Below are 15,424 nucleotides of genomic sequence, written 5' to 3'. Positions count from 1 at the left end.
CAGGGGATAAAGGTGGGAGTGAGGCTGGTGCACAGCCAAATAGGGTAGGACTTTTACAGCTGTGTAAGTCTCACTGCCCACTGGATAACATAGAACTGTTCATATACTCTTCAAAAAGCAGGAAGGGAAAGCTGTAAGGACCTTGTGCCACGAGGGAAGGAGAGAAGGGAAGCTGTAAAGTCCTGTATCATAATTGAGAATAGGAAGAGAAGGAAGAGGAGAGCAGCTAGGCAAGGTACTGTCTCTCCACAGTAAATTGCCTTGTCTTTATTTAAAATACTCCTTCACAGTCCTTCCAATGCAGAAAATTCTCCTGAGAGGACTGAGTTAGGAAGATTAAGAAGAGTGGGTCTGCATTTACAAACACAGAAGTCAAAGCACTACTACTGCAGAATACAAAGAAAAAAGGAAGAAAGGAAAAGAGAAACTGCCCTCCCACAAAAAAAAAGATCCCCCTACCACAACAAGAAAAAACCCCAAAGAAAAGACCCAAGCTTTCAAAGATTCAAGCCTCAAACTGAGAGATTAGCATTTTCTTCTAACATTAGAAGTTATTCCTGATGCTCTTGAACTGAGTGGATAAAGGGAGTAAATTAGGCACCATCCTGCAGCCTTTGATCCTGTAAATGAAAATATGGTGCTACCACAAAATGAGTTTAGGGGAAATCACTTTACCTGCTGGAGAATGAAGGTTTTCATAGCAGCGGCGGTGAAGGGGCCACAAGAAAGTAAAGCACAAGTACACAGCAGTAACTCAAATTCCAGAGGGAAGAACCTTATATTTCCTCACTTACTTAAGTTTACACTTTCATTTGTGGGACACAATTCCTGAACTTCTGCTTGCATCCTGCTCTGAAACCACAAACCCAGCTGTGATGCTGCCATTTAAACCCAGCATTAACACAAACAGACCTTTAATATCCTCCTGTGCTACCACTAATTTGGAGCACTCATGCTGGGTAAAATCAAAATCTTGCATTTAAGTACTTCCCATCAGACTGGAATATGCACACTTACCAGAATCTACCTTTCTAAGAGCATCTACTACTTCAATATGCTCCTACTATAATAAATCTGATGGCAAGGTTTACAACGTTTAACACTAAATAACTTCATTCTTCTGAAGCAAGTTTTTGATGAATGCTTTTAGTCTGCTACTACCACACATGTTCATTTATCTTGAATAGGACAGACGGTCATATTCTCTCACCTTTACAACAATTCAAAAAACAGCTCTGAGGTGGACTCTAATCTCAGCATAAGAAGAAAAGTTACCTCCCTTGCAACATCCTCCTCCTTTTTTTTTCCTCTGTATTAGCTGGATAGGCAAATTGTCAATCTCATTTGGCACATCTAAATTGGTTCCTCTCTGTGACCTCTATTTTGTGAGAGAGGACCTCAAGTGGTTTAATTTCTCAGTTTTTGCTTGTAGATTTCAACTCCCAGTTTATTTTTAGTTACTTCTTAATTTTTTTAAGTTCCATATGACAATTCTAGCTTTTGCAATAGGCCCTTGTTTACAAAATCTTTTGTAAAAAAATAAAAGTCCTTTTTCTTACATTTCTTACAGATATTATTTAGGGGCTAAATGCTCTGTTACAGAGTCACCAATACAAATTAACTAGAAATAACCAAGTCAAACACTGTCTTTCTTCTTGTGGAATATAAACAATCTATTAAAAGAAGTTCTTTGCATAAAACCTCAAAAAATTATCCAAAATAATTTCTGATCAAAGTAATTTCTTTTAAGTAAAGATTTCAGAAGCCGAAGCCATTCTTTAAGCTAATTTTATGGCTTCTGAATTCTCATCTTCATAAAACCAATCAATAATCTTTTACTGACTCCAGAAATTTCTGGAGTAATAAAATGAAGTGTGCCCATCAGCGTGAAAACATCTATCAAAGGAACAGAAATTGAACAGAATTTATAAACATCTAAGCTATTAGAAAATGTTCAGGGTTTAAATATACAGATCTGATCATATGAATCATGAACAACATTTTCAAAAATTGGAAAAAAATGGTTCATCAATTCAAATTTGAAACACCTGGGAGATTTACGGTAAACAACAAGCAAACTGCAACAGCCAGAAGGGTTTTATCACTTAGAACTTCGTGTCACCCAAAGGAGACAATAAATTCTCATGTACAAAGACATTAATTTTGGACATCTCATGTTAATAGTTCTGTAATTCAAGAGAGAAGCCCTCAGCCAGAACATTCTGTTCACAGTACCAAAGAACAATGATGGTCTTGGTAATGGGAGCTGCTGATGCAGATTCTATTTAATGGCCAAAGTATGCATGCTGATCTACTATGGAATTAAATTTCAGCTCCTTTTTATATGTTTCAGACATACTCCTAAGACCTGAACAAATGTCTCAAAGATGGCTGGAAGAATAAACCAATTTGGGCTTCAGGAGAAGTATGTGGACCACCCCTCCAGAGAGCTGCATCTGAAGTCACTTGTACTTTTCAGACCCTAATTAAGAGTATTGTGACTGACACTAACACTGAAGAGTAACCTGAAATATTGCCCAGACTCCGGTGTAGGCAGATATGCAACAGCAATAACTGACCAAAACAGTACAAACTCTCTGTTCTTCTTAACCTTTACTTTTCCACTCATTCTCTAAAATAACAATCACAGGATAAATGAAGTACAACTTGACAAAACAGCTTCTGCTCCCTTCAACAAAAATTAAACTACATTAGAGCAAAAAGAAAGCTTTGCAGTTAACAGTAATTCTTTGTAATGAAAGCGTGGTGTGTTGAGAAAGATCAACTTTAAATCCTGCCTTAAAAATGTGATATTTCAGATGAAAAAGGAACAGACCAAGACGATTCTCACACACATCCACATCTGGTTTCTGGTTTTTGTTTGTTTCAAAAGACTCAGGACCTTTTCTCTGTCTAATAATAAAAAGCATCTGGATCAGAAATCTTAATATGATAAAAATTAATGTGGAAATTTTTATGTTAAGTCACCCATGTCCCAGGCAACTCCTTATAGGCACTCTACATTCTCTCCCATCTTTGAAACTGCAGTGCAACTCTGAATCTGAAGACTGGAAATTTGAGTTACTGCCATGTGAGTACAGACCTAATATCAAAATAATGTAATTACCAAATTCCTCCAGGACAAAGACTCCTCGCACAGTATTGCACTTTTTAATGTGATTCAGCTCTATGAAAACCTACAAAAACAGGAGGAAAAGTAACATAAAATTAGTTGGGTTTGGAGGTTTTTTTAAACCAAAAATCAAAATTAAACAAAAACATCATCACAACAGGTACAACCTGAAGTTTGATAGCATACACTACCAGTTCATTTACAGTTTAATATATAAATAAAGGGTGAAATAAATATTCAGAAGACAAACTTGCCACAATGCTAGAAATCAACAAAAAACTTAAAAGTGCTAAGAAGCGAAGACAGCAGAAGATGAAGTACCTTCCGCTCCTTGCAGGAGGAGAAAGCATGGAAGAGAAACGAAGGAGTTAGTAACTCTGACATATCCAACATTGCTACCCCTTCAGGCACTCAAATGAGTTATTGCAAAAAGAATACCAACACACCTGAAATACAGCAAAAGAGGGGGACGAGAATAAAGCTGGCTCCCAAATTTGGCACTATTTATAGCCTCTGATCCATCCCAGGTAGTTTCTGCCCCTCCATGCATCCTCCTCCAGCACAGAGGGCAGGTAAGGGGCACTATAATTCCCACCCTGATACTGATCCTCCTAACCTACCAAGTAGTCAAATTGAATCCAATGACTAACACCAACCTTTCTTCTCCCTGACACTTCTGCCATGTAAGATTTTACTAGAGTTTATGACATATAATCTTCAGAATTACTCTTGGAACCATCTCCTTTTAACAGTACCAGTTTTCTACTTGAAGCAGGATGGGAGAGTTTGGATCCTTCTCTGTTTTTGCTCACTTCACATATGGCTCTGCCAGTTGAACAAGTCATTTAGAAAAGAAACCTGCCTTAAAGTCATATTTTACATACATGAAGCCCAAAAGACAAAAGCTGTTGAACTACACAACGAGGTTTCTCAGTCCAGAACATAGACCAAGACTGCATGAATAAACAAGTTCTCTTTGCATAATGAGTTTGTTTAACATCCAATCTATTTGAAGATACAAAATAGACCCTTCTTATGTGCACATGTCTGGAGGGGTCAAAGTCAGTACACAGACACAAGAAGCTGTAGCAAGTGCTATAAAGACTCTAATCCATATCCCAGTTTCTAATAGACTTGCTTTTCAAGGCAAGAGAAACACTAAGAGTAACATGGCCGTAATATTTGGAGTGTCTACATCAAACACCTTACAGCGGTCCTTTAAAAACCGTTTTACAATAGTGTGGTTTGATACTTCAAGTGCCTACGCCTTTAGGACACCATAATCTCAGGACCTTTTTATTAAATGGTACCGGAGAAACTTCATTGTCTTGGAAAGAAGGGAAAGGAAAACTCTGCAACCCTCTTGAATCCCATATTAGCAACATCAATGTAGTTATGCATTATATGCTATGCATGAAAGACAAAGGATGTCAACACTAGAAATTGTTGTAGAGTTTTTTGAAGAGACTTATTGTATATCAAGAGGATCAGTAAATCCACTGTACATCTGAGATAAGACATGCTGATTTTCAAGTCAAAGGAATTTTATTCTTATTTTTATTGACAGGGAACTAACCAAGAGACCTGAGATATTTTTTGTTCAACATAAAATCTCAAAACTTCCACTTACTTAACCAGAATCTTTATTTCTGCTTATGTTCAAGCACTCAAGGGAAAGGAGACTTAATCCCATCTTTTTTTTATTTGCCTGTTTTCATTCATATGCTATATCAGTTTACTTGGTCAAAAACATTTTAATTTTTGAGGTACACTTACAGAATAAACAAATCAATAACAGAATACTTTCTTTACTGCACTTAGTTCTGTTTATTCTGTAATCTTTTCTGTGAAAAGTTTTTGCTAATAGTCTGAAGTATAAAAATTCAAAAGCTCAATAGAAAGGCTCAGCAAAACACTGGTAATTTTATCTGGGAAGAGTAAAACTGCCTCAGAGACTTGACTGCCCCAGGTGCTCACAATCTAGTTAATGTTACGGAGTGCTGCATTTCCACAAGACCTATGAGCAAGATGAAAATTTATCAAGTCTGTCACAATTACAATCCATTTTCAGAAGATATTAGTTAAAGGGCAATTTCTTGCTATATTGTTTAAGGGACAGAGATGCTCTCCTCTCACTCCATCAGAAAACACACATAAAGGAAATACAGTTACTTACCCTAGGGAAACTGTGGTTCCTCAAGACAGAGCATTCAGTGTGGATCCTACTGTAGATGGGCATGTGCCTTATGCATCTTATTAAGCTTCCATCTATTTTTACACACATGAATTCGTAACGGGCACAGGCTACTGAGTCCCAATGTTACAATAGAGTCTGTAGATGTGAACTCAGAATTATCTGCCAATTGAACAGGTACACTTGATTCCTCCCTATTCTAAAGAACATCCTCTAACCTGCTAGGCACAGACAGACTTCAACATTTTTATTCTTAAACTTACATGTGCAGCAGCATGGTGAGACAATCTGTGAACACTAAAGACAACTCTTCACATGTCAGTAACAGGTTCTCCCACCATGCATCTGAGACATTGCCTGAGGAATTCACAAGATGGTAAGAAAGTACACACACCACAAATCAAGAGCCTTCAAAAACAGCTTCATAACAGCAAGCTTCACACCTAAGCAGTATGTTCAGTCCTCTCACATAGACTCCATGTATATTTTTCTTTTAGAAAGTGGAAACTCCTCTTCCTATGTTCTCAATGAATTCTATGATGTCCAGTCAAGCAGAGCAATAGAAATCCCTTATACTAGTAACCCACAATATTGAAAAGAGTACTTGGAAAGATAGCCAAGGACAGGGCCATCATATTAAGTAAGGAGAGGAAGATGAAGAGAAAGTTGTGCCTAATGAGATCCTGTAGGCTTTTGTATCCCCATTGGTCAGTATTCCCATTCAGACTCAACAGAAATAGAAAATGCCATTTTCAACACTGAAAAACAGTTGTGAGATCCTGATTTTAATGATGCTTATATAAATATTCTGAAATCAACTGCCTTAGGAAGCAATTCACACAATGTATACAAGAATTGAAAAAAAATCATCCAGAACAGCAGACCCTTTATTAAGAAAACAGACTGGTTGACGAGTGTCAGAATAAGAATGCCAACATCCTTTAGCTCCAAAGATTATGAAACTGGTGGGGATGCGTTGGTTTTTTTTTTTTTTTGCATGGTGCAACTAGTAGGAGTCCTTTATGTAATTGCTACAGTTGTCCATTCTACAGATATCCTCAAATGATACATGTTCGTTATCTTTCTAGACACTTTGCTTTGAGAAGGAAAACAAAGTTATATATCTTGGATCCCCTAAATGGTACTGAATGCCCTGGTGACATAATCTAACAGACCAAGAATTAAACATATTGAATAAATGCAGAGTATTTTCCAGAATTGCACTTGTTTCAATATCTATCTTAAGTAATGGCAATAGCTTCATTGGAAAGGTGATGAAGAGTAAGAATAATCCTTCAGGTGAGGGAGATTGCTGGCATATGTCATGGGTCTGGCCTGTACAGCCTCTTTTCCAGAAAAAAGATAGGAATCTTCATGACAGACAGCAGATTAGAACACCATTCTCTATAAGAAAGGATATGATAAAGCTGGTATTCTATGAATTCTGGTAGTAGCACAGGTCTCAGTACCTGTTGTACAAAACTAATGCTCCAGATGTCATTCCAGCCTTTAAGGAAAAAAAAAATAAGGCTTGCATCTGGAGTTTTTCTTTTTCACAAATACATGTGTGCTCACTATGTGCTTAACATGGAGGGTCTTTGTCTTGTGAAGATACCTGCAATGCTTAAGAAACCATGCTGCTACTGATGTGGCTATCTTTTCCTATGTCCCTTCTCACTGCAAATGTGAATTTGCCTGCCTTTTCATTTATGAAATGGAGTCATCTCCATAGAGATGAGCAGTTATAGCAGAACTTTTTTGACTTCTGGGCAAAGTAGCAAACAGAACATTCCTATTTTGTGTCCTTACCTTAGGACAAATTAATTTCTATTATATCCATCTATAAGGATATCATACTGTTGCTTTAAGACCAGGGTTTAATTTTCAAAGGCTTTAGACTTGTCATTTTCAAGAACTATGAAAATTCATTTTGTGCAACCAATAACTTCTTCTTACAGTTCTTTGTATTTCAGCACACCCGATGAAAAGATAAAATCTGTAACTTAGTCAAGTAGAGTGTCCATCACAGAGTAGGTCTGAAACTCTACAGCAGGTTGGACATTGCAGGTAGGACTTGTAAGAGACAGCAAGGAAACTGAGAGAGGTTCACAACTCTCCACTCCTTAGAGTGGCACATATGAACTCAAAGTGGCACATGGTGCTGCTGTGACCTTGGGAGAAGTATTAAAGATTCTGAGCATGTGTGTTTGAGATGCATGTGCACTTCCAGTGGGATCTACACTGATGTATCCTCAAAGAAAAACAAAGCTTGTGTGGGGAGAAAAGTCTAGTCAGAAGGAAAGGAAAAAACACTCCACAGAGAACTGACAGAAGCTTTTCTTTCTTTCTCTCTCTCACTCTCACACACATACACACATTCTCCCTTCTCCCCTAAAAATTGATTCTACTGTCTAGCATAGCATGCATTTAATATATGCAAAACAAAAAAACATAAAGCAAAATAAAATACAAGGATCAAAGGAAGCAACAGAAACAACATCCAGAGAAAGGAAGAAATGACAATTCTACTTGTGTTTCCTCTATGCCCACAATATCTGCTTTTTGGAAGGAAAAAGAAATCAGTACTTTTTTCTTATTTTTGTAAATTACATTAAGAGCCAGTGTCCTATTTTATTTTTTTACAAACTTCTACATATAATTTCTAAAATTTTAAAATACAATAGATTAAATACAATGCAGAAGGTTGCCTTCTGTATCTGTAATACTCAAACACGGTATTTTTAAGGCTGACCGCTTATGCAATGAGGATTTGTTCATGGTGTGATGCATTATAGCCGCTTAGATTATTATTGATCACTTTTTCTGTCCCTTAATACAGGCTAACATTTGTTTTCTGCTTAGACAATTCAGACCACAACAAACAAGAAGCTGAAAGATCTATCAACATTTTCTTTAACAGATTATAGTTTTCCTGAGGATATTTAATTTCAGTGTGTTTTTATAAATATATAGATATAGATATATAGATACATGCTTGTGGGTTTGAGTGTAAATATATCTAAGTTTTTTTTACCCACATCAAACTATCCCCTCTCCTTACTAATACTCTGGGAAGAGGAAACACCTATACAGGCATGCTGCAGAAAGCTTCATGCTCAGTCTTCTCATAGATTTCCCTCATACCTGACTGTGCATAAATTTCAGGTTAATTCCTTCCAGTGTGACCTGAAGAAGACCTCCTTCACCGGTTTTCATATCCTGCACAGGGAACTCACCACCCAACTCAGGGCCTGTGATGTTAATAAAGAAAAAAAAAAATCCAAAACAAAAAACAAAAGAAGAAAAAACAAAAAACAAAAACAAAACAAAACAAACAAACAAAAAAAACACCAACCAACCACCCCCCCCCCCCCTAAAAAAAAAAAAAAAAAAAAAAAAAAAAAAAAAAAAAAAAAAAAAAAAGAAGAAGAAAAATTCAGAGAGAGAGAGAGAGAGAGAGGGTGTGCAGAAAGCAGTCAGCCAAGTCATGGTATGCTGAAGGGGAATATTAAATAGTAAAAACATAATTCCTATTGATCTGCATAGGAAAAGGACACTACTAAGAATAGCAGAGACCATGTCAGGGAGTCCATTCACTAATGACAGCTTTCTAAGAACCACTAGAATTTTTAGAATTGTAATAAACTTCATTCTGGTAACATGAAGTAACATCAATGTCAGTTCATCCTGTATTTATTGTATGTCATATTGGAGTATTGTTTGTTTGCTTTAAATGCCACATTTCATTTCTGAATAGCAAGATCCCGCAATCACATAATACCATAGAGAGTACAATCTTAAGTACAGATACATAAGCAGCACAAAGGAGGATTGTATTTGTGAGCTGCATGGCCTGGCATTATTTTAAGTACTTAAAATGTCAAAATATTATTTAAATAATAATTTAGGAGAGGTTATTAATAGGTAAATAATCTAGACATTTTCATCTAGTTTCTTATGCATTATTCAGTTCAGCCAAAAAGTGCATTCTTAAAATTATTTTTGAAAAATTATCATTTTTTGCAGAACCACTAAGCTCTGGGGAATGGCTTTTAACACAATGCAAACACTTTTCAAACATATTTTCAATACTACATTATCATCCAATTCTTAAAATATCTTTCAAATACAGTCTTGCTAAAGACAACAATCTGCTACTTGCACACGGATGCACAAAGTTACCCCAAGATTTCCAAGTAAAAGGAGATTATGTTCAAAGGAGTTATTAATAAAAAAATTGCTGATTGCAGATTAAACAAAAAATGTTCCCAACATTTAAAATCTTGTACCTGGTTTAATGCTTTGCTGCCTTGCTGCTGCTCGCTCCATACTGTCTTTTACACAGTAGTACAGTTCCCGACACTAACAGATATAAGGAGAGTAATACAATATTATTCCTCCAAATTACCAAGGGAGGGAAAAGAACAGCAAGATTCTAAGATTCTACAAAAAAAACAAGCCCCATGTAGTGCCCAATGACCAAAAGCCTATACAAGTTCAAGTACACCTTATTACTAGTCAGTACTTATATTTGTTTTACAAGATGATCGAGAAAATATTTCATAGCATTTAACAAAAGTTAGTGAAGAGCTCATGCATTAGCACATTCTAACCAAGCCTATGCAGTTTCTTACTGTAGAATAGGCATCAAAATAATCCCTCCCTTTCTTTCAGCTTGCAGCAATCAATATTGTTAGTCATGCACCTAATACCTATCTTTTTGTTATTCTTATCAATTTCCTTATGGCATATTCTTCTCTTCCTCTTCCTTCAACTCTGAGATTAAGCCATAATCTCAGAGCTAAATTTAAGAAAATTTTCTGTCAATAGCCCAAGATACAGGACACAGAGCTGAGCTACTCTGTACTAGAAAGGAACAAATCTGATGGATGGACAAACTCAAAATAATTGAGATAATGGCTCAGCATCCAAGTGGAAATCAGTGACAAGTGCTGCTCCTTGGGTGTCAGTACTGGGTCCGATGCTGTTTAACACCTTTGTCACTGACATGGACAGAGGGACTAATGGAAGGTGTCCCATGGTAATGGGGTGTTTAAAGTAGGTGATCTTAAAGGTCCCCTCCAACCCAAGCCATTCTAGAATTCTAAGATCAAAAATTATACAATTAACTCCTAGGGCATAGTTTTATTTAGGTTTTGCCCATGAATCCTCTGTAGTATTTTTACTATCTTCACAAGCCTGCCAGCTCACACAATATTTAGTAATACTGATGCTTTCCTTCTTCCAACAAAAAAGCTACATGTTATTTCTTAAATACTTTCTGGTGGACAACTGTCTTCAAGTAAATGACAGGGCACAAGGCCAGCTTCAGATGTCAGTGCTGCTAAACAGTCATTGCAGTTCAGTAACCAGTGCTGGAAAGAGAGTGCTATTTTTTGATTAAACACAGAATATGACACACAAAGGATTTTTTTTTTCTGTGCAGTTTTCCCTGCAGTATTGTGTATATTAAACAAGATACAAACCTTCTTTGTGTAGAACTTGTTTAATTGTGTCTCCTGACCATTCCTGCGCCAGAGGCAAAGAACTTTTGTTTTGGGACAGTAAGTCATGTTGATGAGCTTCTCATACCACCAACGTTCATACACAGTTCCAATGTTGCTCCTCAGCACAATACAATCATCACATACCTGGGAGCACAAAATATTATGTAAGATTTTTCATGCTGTTTCTCTTAATTCTTCTGTTACTGGTTACATTAGTATTATTCTTGTCTCTACCTCCATGAAAAATATGTCTCCTGTTGTGTCTGTCCCAGCATGTACTACAAAAGTCTGCTTCTTGATGTGGCGCCTGCCACTGGGTCTCACAGGGAGTTCCCGTCCATTCTAGAAAAAAACCCACATGCAATCATGAATGAACATTGAAAAAAAACCAAAACATTAGGTGGCACAAATGAAAGAAAGAAGAATTTTTAACAGTATTTAATGAGCTCATTGGAGACAATTTTGGACAAAGCTGTAAGATATTCTAGTAAGTTTAGTTTCAACAAGTGTGACTGGGAGAGTTATGACAGCATACAATACTCATGTGGTACCATACTCAGTATGGGAAAGTGAGGTGTCTGAGTTCTGGTATCATTGCAGTAAACTGGTCTGATTTTTCCCAATTAATTATAAGATCATTTTGTGCCTTTTCTGTGCAGAAAAGTAAGTTCCAAAGGTAGAAATTACCTTTAAAAGATCCTAGCTTGTGTCCACCCTGGTGACGGTTGTGTTAAAAACTGGCTAGATTTACTAACTGAAGCTTTAGCCTGTATTCTTATTGATCATTAGAGGACATCGGGTTTATTCTCTATGAATACTGGGAACAGTTTTGTACAGAAACTGATTGCTCTAAGTCTTATAGTGGCCTGGAAATTGATAGAAAACTAAACTCTTCTTACATAAAGATTCCTGCCAACAAACGTTATTAAGAAAACATTAATGTTGCACAGAACTGTTGTACATAAGTGTCATGTTTATACACATTTGTATTGCAGCTCTAACTGTGGAACCTTAAAACATTATAAACAGGGTCATATAGTCATAGTCTTTATTCTATATTTGTGAAGAGTAGCATTTAAAACTTCAATTAATTCTTTTTAATATTTTTAAATTAGTGTTGCAGAGAATATACGTAAGATTTTTCAGGCAATTTATTTCCTCCACTGTAGTTCCCAGAGGTATATCCCACTCAGCACTGTTTTACTTACCAGATTGGCAAGTTTGTCTAGAATATCATTTATTTGCTGGCTGTGCACCAATCCAATATGTGATTTTCCCATTAGCCGACGCACCTTTTTCCTAATATCATTCTTGTTCACCTAGAAAGCAGATATACAGACAGTTGCATACTCTTCTCTATTCACAGGAGGCAACTCCAATCTCCCAAATATATCTTGGTTTCCACTGCTAAGAAGCAAAACAACTTTTATCCAATTCACCCATGCTAGGGTCTCTTTAATCAGCAGTACAGGACCTCATTCCACATATCCCACTTTTTCCAGCTACAGGGCAAGTGATGCTGTGCACAACAGATTTCTGGCCTGCCCATGTGTTCAAGCTGCAGTTCCACTACCCACTACTTCCAACTACTGACATTAAAAGCCTCAGTTCTCCATGTTACCACTTCTGAGTCTCATTGGCCAGACCAGCTCCTCCACCTCTTTCTCTGCACAAACTCAAGTTATGAAGCTGTGGAGCCCTCAACACAACACAGCATCTTTCAGAGTTCTTGTTCTTTCACCATGTGTTTCCTGGTCACTAGGCTGTGGCTCTAACAAGCACTCCCAGAGAGCCCTCAAACAGCAAAAGGTTCCTCCTGAAGATGAGCTGCAGACAAGCTCAGAAGCAAAATATTTCTGCATCAGTTGCCATTTCAAAAGGCTACCATGAATGCCATCCATTGATACTAAAGGCTTCAAAGACAGTACACTCACGTTTGAGTGCTGATTTCAAGCTGGATCAAATACTGGTTTTTACCACATTTGCATTATGACCTTAATGTTGTGGAGTATATAAAACAAACTCAATCTGCTTCCTTCCTTTGACAAGAATTCTTTGTGCTTGAAAGAAGCATTGTATTTTTCAGTATATTTTAAAATTAAAGCCTACTAGGCTCTGTTATGCAAAACAAGAAAATAAAGTACCAAAGTGTTCGGTTAGCAGGATTATGCTTCCCTTGACAGCTCAAATAAATTCATCTCTCCAGCAACAGAAAGCCTTCCAACTGGGCAGTTTCTACTAGAAACTGCCCTTATTATCCACAGTTCTGGGTTTCATAAACAGAGATGTATGGTTTCAAAACAACACAAACAAAATATACTGCTTAAATCTGAGTAGCAATCTACTAAAAAGAACAAGAAGTCACCTTAATCATAAGCATATAAGCAATCATATTATGCAGCAGTGTAGCCAACAAGCGATCCTCATCATCCTCCAAACGCTTTCGATCGTGTTCTCCCAGGGAAAGATACCTGCAAGAAGAGCTACATGTGAGGCAGACTCACAGGCATTCTTCATCCACTTCACTAAAGCACTGACAGAGGACACAGCACTGTTTGCAAAGCGTACAGCAAATAAAACCTCTAAAAACACTAAGTCAAATGGGCATTTTGCAGTAAAACACTGTCATCAGTAATTAAACATTTCCCTTAATTATTAACTAGGTGAAGCAAATAACATCTGCTCAGTGGGAAATTTGTTAGTGGTCTGCTGGGCTTATCATCCATTTCCTGTTCTCTGCAGTGGCAGCTCCGTGACAATTACAACTGTCAGAAGAGAAACACATAACTCAGCACAAGAGCTATCCCACATTAGAGCTTAAATACAGCTGCAAGGCAGAAGAAAGCTGATGAAGGAAGTGCACCAGGCACTGTCTTTTTCCAGTAAGGTAGGCAGTTTCTGGAATAATAGTTTTGAAACCATCACCCCAAATTAGTTCTTATTTTGGCTACCAGATTTCATGTTCCATGATAGCATGGATGGAGGCAGTAGAGCTGCAGGTGGTAGACAAGAGCATAGAATGATCAGCTGTTAATAGAGCTGGGGGGAGCAAGAGGAAATGAGTCAAGACTGAGATCTTAGAAGCAGTCAAGCCTTAGGCAACCACGTAGGTATTTCTAGAGAGTGGTTTCCTCATGAGGTTTTTTTGGTTTTTTTTTAACTACAAGCTGTGAAAACACCTTTAAGTTACTTTGCATTTTGAGAAGGCTCAAAATGCCATTTCTGGAACTATTTCATTCTTTCACTGTATGTCAACACACTATTATTCCAGAACATAGCCACAGAAATCTCTTACTTTACTAATGATCTAGTCTATTCCATCTGTTCATATTGTTCTTATGCTTACATTACCCATTTTTCAGGAAATATCTCACCACAAGAGTAAAAAAGTATGTCATAACTGAAGACAAGTATTTCAGTATCAGGAGCTACTGACCAGCAGAGAGAGGAAAGGCTCCCTTTGGAATACTCAGGTATAGTAACAAGGTTTACAAAGTGACAATAGCATGTTAAGTAGAATTAAAATAATTTTTTCCCTACTATTTTTACTATTTCAGCCCCAGGTGAAACAATGAGGAGGAAAAATGTCTACTAAAGAATTTACCTGTCAATCATCTCCTGAGGTCCCTGGTCCATCCCCATTCCTTCTCTCTCTAACATCACAGCATCCAAGAAAGCATCTTCCCAGAACTGCATCTGGTCCCACAAAGTTGAACGCTCTTTGCCTATGCAATGTATAAAAAATTGAGCATTTATTCTGTTTATTCCACTCAGATACTTTATGATTAATTTCTGTTCATCCCCACTCCTTGAAAATACCATTAGCCAACACACAATGAAACTATATTTAAAAAAAAAATGTTACTTGTAAACCACAAGCAATATCACAACTGAAGTGTAAAAGAAAAGACAAGACAAATCTCTCATTCTAATTAATGGCACAATATTTTTAATGCCTTACAGTAAAGTACCTCTCATCTCTATTCTTTAAGGAGTATAGCTTCTTCCATAAACTGTTAACACTGCCCAAAAGAGACAGGAATATCTCACACAGACACAGATCACAGCAAACACACAGAGAAGTGGAAAGATAAGGTTATTACTCAGAGAGAAGGTTTCCATTGCAGCATCCTCTAACTGGTCCCAGACAGATCCTTTATCCCTACCTGCACCATTCCAAGCAGGTAGGAACGATAAATGGGAAGGATGAAAAACACAGGAAGAGAGAGCTTTTGATTAACAAGTGCAGACAAAATACAAAATAGCCAAGGTACTCCTAATTCAAGGGAGCTACTTGAAGCCCTTTAGTACTCTGAGTTTAGCCCTTTGTTCAGTGACTTAAGCTGAATGATCTTTTTTCAAGTCAGTGAAATATTTTAGCTTTCCACACATAGCTAACTTCCTTCTCCCCTTCTTCATATTGTTTAAAGAATTTGTATTCAAGAAGAGCAAGAGACTTGGACATATTTAATTTTATGCAAACTACACCACTCACACCAATCTCCTCTTACACTTACTCAATTTCCTCAGCAAAACTTTGGCTTTACTCTGAATGATCTGATGTGCCTTCCCATTCTACCAGCATGGACA

General features: G+C 37.1%; 1 protein-coding gene across 24 annotated transcripts in view; it reads right to left on the bottom strand.

The window, feature by feature from the left end:
* MADD (MAP kinase activating death domain) overlaps nt 1–15,424 on the bottom strand; it is a 60,605-nt gene that overhangs the window by 4,672 nt on the left and 40,509 nt on the right. For 13 of the 24 annotated variants that reach the window (XM_031055705.1, XM_031055703.1, XM_031055702.1 and 10 more), the window contains 10 exons: nt 14,938–15,000; nt 14,439–14,559; nt 13,200–13,305; nt 12,043–12,153; nt 11,069–11,176; nt 10,814–10,978; nt 9,617–9,689; nt 8,472–8,578; nt 3,455–3,463; nt 3,128–3,197 (listed from right to left, as the gene is read on the bottom strand). In XM_031055705.1, coding sequence (XP_030911565.1) covers nt 3,128–3,197; nt 3,455–3,463; nt 8,472–8,578; nt 9,617–9,689; nt 10,814–10,978; nt 11,069–11,176; nt 12,043–12,153; nt 13,200–13,305; nt 14,439–14,559; nt 14,938–15,000 — 933 coding nt within the window. The remainder of the gene's footprint in view (nt 1–3,127; nt 3,198–3,454; nt 3,464–8,471; nt 8,579–9,616; nt 9,690–10,813; nt 10,979–11,068; nt 11,177–12,042; nt 12,154–13,199; nt 13,306–14,438; nt 14,560–14,937; nt 15,001–15,424) is intronic. The other 11 variants (XM_031055713.1, XM_031055716.1, XM_031055723.1 and 8 more) reach the window with 4 other exon arrangements.

Source organism: Geospiza fortis, unplaced genomic scaffold, assembly GCF_000277835.1.
Source record: "Geospiza fortis unplaced genomic scaffold, GeoFor_1.0 scaffold66, whole genome shotgun sequence".
Lineage (NCBI taxonomy): Eukaryota > Metazoa > Chordata > Aves > Passeriformes > Thraupidae > Geospiza > Geospiza fortis.
The sequence above is the reverse complement of the archived record's forward strand: the minus strand, read 5'-3'. Positions and strand labels throughout refer to the sequence as shown.